The following is a 7,152-nucleotide window of genomic DNA, read 5'->3' as shown; positions in this document are numbered from 1 at the left end:
ATAAATAATTAAGTTAGTAATGAGACATATAATTTATTAAAATAACAATTATATCACTAATAATATATAAACTTGTTCGATTACCATTACATGTGTTAATATACATAATTGATTATAGGTTCGTGAATCCGAGATGAACCTTACACTTGTTCAATGATGTTATATGTATTTTTACTACAAAATACAGTATGGTGAGTTTCATTTGCTCCCTTTTTAATTGCTTTTGCAATATATATTTTTGGGCTGAGAATACATGCGCTGCTTTTATAAATGTTTACGAAATCGACACAAGTACTTAAAATACATTCTACGTTGAGTTATACCACTGGCATACTTCCCTGTAGCTTGGTAACTACTATTTACATGGGTATTGTAAATGCGAATCCTGTTGATAGATCTATCGGGCCTGACAACCCCAACCGGGCTGGACGACCAGTATTCAACAGTTGCACAGTACTTCGTTTCGTGACTACACTTGGTACGGTGTAGTGAGATTTCATAATAAAGGGAATATGCAACGTTGATTAAATGTTAAGTATGGTTACCAAGTGCTCAACCACTTAGAATGCTTTACATACACTTGCGAGTGTATTATGTTTATGATTATGAAATCTTGTGGTCTATTAATATATTGAAATGATTGTTATGATAAACCTATGAACTCACCAACCTTTTGGTTGACACTTTTAAGAATGTTTATTCTCAGGTACGAATTAAGTCTTCCGCTGTGCATTTGCTCAATTTAAGGACATTACTTGGAGTCGATCATCGCAATGGGACCAGATGTTGATGACTTCGTCCAGGTGGATAAGGACGGGTCCTCACATCATGTTACTTCGTAACTGTATACTTGGACGGTATACGCTATGATAGGGTAAAAGAAGACGTGTGAGTTATCACATGCAGGTGTTAAGCTTCATAATTCGAGTGCTCATGATTGTATACACTACTTTTAATATTGTTTTAAACTGAAATCTCGTGGTCTATACCTACATTACATAACTTTAAACCTATGAATTCACTCAACCATTGTGTTGACTTTTTAGCATGTTATTCTCAGGTGAGTGACTGTAGCTAGCTTCCGCAAACCAAGAGACTGTATAGAGGTCAAGCATGGCATCAATGGAGTCTTTTTAAACTATCATTTTTAGCATTCATATTTTCTTTACGTTATTGTTTAAATATATTTTTACTTTGGTTTTACTTGACGTTTTGTCAAGCGTTGTAAGACTTGGTTACTCTGATTTTAGTTTAATAAATGAATGTTACTTTTTTTGAAAACGTCGCATATAGTGCGTCGACTGGACTTTGACCTCAAATGTAACACGCCACGTCAAGCCGTATTTTGATGGGGTGTTATAGTTGGTATCAGAGCTCTGGTTATAGGGAATTAGGTTGCATTAGTGTGTCTGCCTGTCGGATGCATTAGAACCTAATCTATAACTTAGAACCTAGATATAATTTATTAGAACCTAATTAACCTTTGTTAAACCATTTGTTTTGAAGAACAATGGCTGGAAGACCACGCACCTACACTCCTGCTGAATTGAACAGGATGATCAGCGAACAAGTTACTGCGGCATTAGCTGCCCTTCCCGGAGGTTCGGGTGGAAGAAATGGTTGTACCTACAAAGAGTTCATGGCATGCAAGCCACTAGACTTTAAAGGTATCGAAGGACCCATTGGCCTCACCCGCTGGTTCGAGAAGATAGAGTCAGTTTTCCGCATGAGTAATTGTGTGGTGGCTGATCAAGTGAAGTATGCAAGTGGTACTCTGCTAGAAAGAGCTTTAACGTGGTGGAATACATTTTCACAAGCTAGAGGTTTAGATGCTGCTTATGCCACCCCATGGGAAGAACTTAAGCGTTTGATTAAGGAATATTGCCCTCGAAATGAAATCCAAAAGATGGAATCCGAATTTTGGAATTTGAAAATGGTGGGCACCGACATTACAAGCTACAACACTCGATTCTTGGAACTTGCTCTCATGTGTCCTACCATGGTTACTCCCGAGTGCAAGAGGATTGAGCGCTATGTCCGTGGGCTATCTGATGACATTTAGGGAAATGTCACTTCTTCAAAGCCAACAACCATACAAGAAGCTATCAGTATGGCATGCAATCTCACGGATCAACTCATTCTACGTGAGAAAAACAATGCTACTGCCGAAGTAAAGTCCACTGAAGGAAAGCGAAAGTGGGACGGGAACTCAAACCAACAACCGTACAAGAGGCAAGATGTTTCTAAAGGTACTGCTGGAGAATCTGCTAAAGGCTATAAGGGAAAGTTTCCTTATTGTCAAAGGTGTGAGCGACATCATTCAGGAAGATGTACCGTGCGTTGTGAAAAGTGCAAGAAGGTGGGGCACTTGGCTAAAAACTGTTGGGCAAATGATCCTGCTGCTGTTACTACTACACCCAAAGCCTGCTATGAATGTGGACAAATGGGTCATTTTAGAAATGCTTGTCCTAATAAGAAGACAAATGAGAAAGCACAAGGAAGAGCTTTCAACATCAATGCGCATGAAGCTCGTGAGGACCCTGAATTAGTCACCGGTACGTTTCTACTCAACAATCATATTGTTTCTGTACTATTTGACTGTGGTGCCAATAAAAGCTTCGTATCTAGAGAACTTAGTTGCATGTTTGATAAGACCCAAAATCCCTTAGACACTAAGTACTGTATAGAACTCGTAAACGGAAAGCTAATGAAGGCTAATAAAATCTATAAAGACTGCACTTTACACTTAGAAGGAAAACCATTTTTGGTGGACCTTATGCCTATAGAATTAGGAAGTTTTGACATAGTCGTGGGAATGGACTGGTTGTCCAAGAATAAAGCCGAAGTCGTGTGTGCTGAGAAAGCCATTCGTATACCCTTAGATAATGAGGAAAGGATGATGGTTTATGGAGATAGAACTGGCATGAAATTGAAACTGATCTCGTGCATGAAGGCACAAAAATACTTGAGGAAAGGATACCATGCTATCCTAGCGCACGTAAAGGAGATTAAACCCAAAGAGAAACGAATAGAAGATGTACCCGTTGTTAGGGATTTCCTAAATGTCTTTCCCGAAGAACTTCCTGGACTTCCACCCCATCGATCCGTGGAATTTCAAATCGACTTAATGCCCGGAGCTGCACCTGTTGCTAAATCACCTTATAGATTAGCACCATCCGAATTAAAGGAGTTTTCGAACCAATTGCAAGAACTGTTGGATAAAGGGTTTATTCAACCAAGCTCATCACCATGGGGAGCTCCAATTCTTTTTGTCAAGAAGAAGGATGGATCTCTACGCATGTGTATAGATTATAGAGAGTTGAACAAATTGACGATCAAGAATAGATACCCATTACCTAGAATTGATGACTTATTCGACCAACTTCAAGGATCTTCTGTGTATTCGAAGATTGATTTAAGGTCTGGATATCATCAATTGAGGGTCAAGAAAGAAGACATCTCGAAGACTGCGTTTAGAACACGTTATGGTCATTACGAATTTCTAGTGATGCCATTCGGTCTAACCAACGCACCTGCTGTGTTCATGGATCTCATGAATCGAGTATGCAAACCCTACCTGGACAAGTTTGTTATCGTATTCATAGATGACATCTTGGTGTACTCGAAGAGTAGAGAAGAACATGAGCAACACATAAGGTTACTACTGGAGCCATTGGAGAAAGAGAAGTTGTATGCAAAATTCTCTAAATGTGAGTTTTGGCTATCAGAAGTGCAATTTCTTGGTCACGTTGTTAGTAATCAAGGAATTCAAGTGGACCCAACGAAGATTGATGCAATTAAGAATTGGGAAGTGCCAAAAACACCGACACAAGTGCGCCAATTCTTAGGACTTGCTGGTTACTATCGAAGATTCATTGAGGATTGCTCGACCATTGACTGCACTAACTCACAAGGGCAAGAAGTATGTATGGTCAAATGAGCAAGAAACCGCTTTTCAACTATTAAAGCAAAATCTAACCTCCGCACCTATTCTATCATTGCCCGAAGGGAATGATGACTTCATCGTGTATTGTGATGCTTCGCGTCAAGGGTTTGGTTGTGTTTTGATGCAACGACAGAAAGTCATAGCTTATGCATCACGCCAATTGAAGATACATGAGCAAAACTATACCACTCATGATTTGGAACTTGAAGCTGTTGTCTTTGCACTTAAAATGTGGAGACACTATTTGTATGGAACGAAATGCATGATATTTACCGATCACAAAAGCCTACAACACATCTTGAATCAAAAGCAACTCAACATGAGGCAACGACGTTGGATTGAGCTATTAAATTATTATGACTGCGAAATCCGTTACCATCCTGGAAAAGCGAATGTAATTGCGGATGCCCTAAGCCGAAAGGAAAGAGCTAAGACACTACGAGTACGAGCACTAAACTTGGTAGTTCATACAAACCTCACATCATGAATTCGAGATGCACAACTCGAAGCACTCAAGGAAGAAAACGTAAGGGATGAATCTATCAAAGGGTTGGAGAAGCAATTTGAAGTTAAAGGTGATGAAACCCGATACTTCACTGGACGAATTTGGGTACCAAAAGCTGGAGGATTGAGAAATTTGGTGCTAAATGAAGCACATAAGACAAGATATTCAATTCACCCAGGTGCCGACAAAATGTACCATGACTTGAAAATGTTATATTGGTGGCCTGGAATGAAAGCGGATATTGCTACTTATGTTGGAGCCTATTTGACTTGTTCTAAAGTCAAAGCAGAACATCAAAGACCCTCAGGATTATTACAACAACCGGAGATTTCCGAGTGGAAGTGGGAACGTATTACCATGGATTTCATCACAAAGTTACCCAAGACTGCAAGCGGTTATGATACCATTTGGGTGATAGTTGACCGCCTAACAAAGTCTGCTCATTTCTTACCAATTAGAGAAACCAACAAAATGGAGAAACTTGCACAAGTATACTTGAAAGAAGTTGTGTCAACGCATGGAGTGCCAATTTCAATAATATCCGATCGTGATAGTCGATATATATCAAGATTTTGGAAATCTTTGCAAGAATCTTTGGGAACGCAACTAGATATGAGTACTGCATACCACCCCCAAACTGAAGGACAAAGTGAAAGAACAATACAAACGTTGGAAGACATGTTGCAAGCATGTGTGATCGACTTTAGTAAAGGATGGGATCGATTCTTACCATTAGCTGAGTTCTCTTACAATAACAGTTATCACTCAAGCATCGACGCTGCACCATTTGAAGCACTTTATGGGAGAAAGTGTAGATCACCGATCTGTTGGAATGAAGTAGGTGATCGACAGTTAACTGGTCCCGAGATCATTCACGAGACTACCGAAAAGATTGTGCGAATCAAAGAAAGGCTAGAGACGGCCCGAAGTCGTCAAAAGAGTTATGCCGATGTTCGTAGAAAACCTTTAGAGTTTCAAATTGATGACATGGTTATACTAAAGGTGTCACCTTGGAAAGGTGTGATACGATTTGGCAAACGAGGAAAACTAAGCCCGAGATACGTAGGGCCATTCAAGATCATTGAACGTGTTGGACCCGTAGCTTATCGACTACAATTACCTCAACAACTCGCAAGAATACATGATGTGTTTCATGTATCGAACTTGAAGAAATGTCTGGCGGAAGAGGATCTTACTATCCCTCTAGATGAACTGCAAATTGATGAGAAACTGAATTTCATCGAAGAACCTGTAGAAGTTATGGACCGTGATGTTAAACGGCTAAGGCAAAGCAAAATACCGATTGTCAAGATTCGGTGGAATGCACAACGAGGACCCGAATTCACGTGGGAATGTGAAGACTTAATGAAGCAAAAATACCCTCATCTGTTTTTAAACACAACGCCGACTGATGGCAACGTTATTGGAAATTTCGGGATGAAATTTCCAATAACGGGTAGGTACTCTCACAGCCCTACTTTTTCTATTCCGTTTTCTATTAAGTTAATGACCGATAGATTTAAAAATGAAATTTTAAACTTAGGAAATGTCCTAGGTCGACATTAAAACTAACCCGATTAGGAAAACCGAGACTATTTGATTTTGTGAAACCAACAAGACTTTAGGTAATTGAAATTATCGAAACTTTTTATACTCTTGGATCATCATCATTATAAACGTTTAACGAAATAAATAAAACTTAATTAAAATGCACAAGGACTTAAATGTACTTGATTATAATTAATCTAAAAATGAAAAATATATAAATGTATATATATTTATATAAGTGGTCATGGGTACATGTCAAATTCACAATAGGCCAAAACAATCTCTTACTACCATACTAATTCTTATATATATGTACATGTGTGAATGACCAAACATAAATAATCAAATAAATAAATATAATAAACTTAAAAAAAAGAAAAAAAAATTAAACGTAAGTGTATGGTGTGAATCGGCCAAGAAAATAATAAATAAAATAATAATACTAATTATATAGATTGGTGCTAATAGTAATACGGTGTATGACTCAAATAGATTTTTACAATTTTATTATAATATTCTTATCATGTAAATTTAACTCAATCCATCTCTTCAAAATTGATGATAATATATATATATATATATATATATATATATATATATATATATATATATATATATATATATATATATATATATATATATATATATATATATATATATATATATATATATATATATATATATATATATATATATATAATACGGGGTATGTACAAGTAAGAACCCATCTCTTCAATTCTAAGGATAACTTAAATATTTACATAATATATATATACACATACAAATAATACGTGAGACAAACATCCTCAACCTAAACTAAACTACTAACAGTATTCAAACTCTTTAATCCTAATCCTTATTCATGATTCTAGAACTATCGTTAACAATTATAATCCTTTTATGAGTATGATTAGTAAGCCTATATAAACACCTTTTAAACCCCATAAATCATTCACAAATTTCCTCTTGCTCACAACAAAAGTCACGACCCAAAACACCTCTCTGCTGCCCTCCTGTTACCGAGCAAAACCCAACAGTCGGATCCATCATCTTCGGCTCACTTTTTAACGAGAACCACCATCACAAACTGAAACCCACTTGTGTTAGTTGCTGTTCGACGAGTCCCAAACCATCATAAAAGTCGACTGGTTGC

The 7,152-nt window shown here is 37.4% G+C and overlaps 1 protein-coding gene across 1 annotated transcript; it reads left to right on the top strand.

The window, feature by feature from the left end:
- The first annotated feature begins 1,510 nt into the window (after positions 1–1,510).
- On the top strand, positions 1,511–2,062 carry LOC139839773 (uncharacterized). Its single transcript, XM_071829930.1, has one exon. The coding sequence runs from the start codon at positions 1,511–1,513 to the stop codon at positions 2,060–2,062; it is 552 nt and encodes a 183-aa protein (XP_071686031.1).
- The last annotated feature ends 5,090 nt before the right edge of the window (positions 2,063–7,152 follow it).

Source organism: Rutidosis leptorrhynchoides, chromosome 1 (assembly GCF_046630445.1).
Source record: "Rutidosis leptorrhynchoides isolate AG116_Rl617_1_P2 chromosome 1, CSIRO_AGI_Rlap_v1, whole genome shotgun sequence".
Lineage (NCBI taxonomy): Eukaryota > Viridiplantae > Streptophyta > Magnoliopsida > Asterales > Asteraceae > Rutidosis > Rutidosis leptorrhynchoides.
The sequence above is the reverse complement of the archived record's forward strand: the minus strand, read 5'-3'. Positions and strand labels throughout refer to the sequence as shown.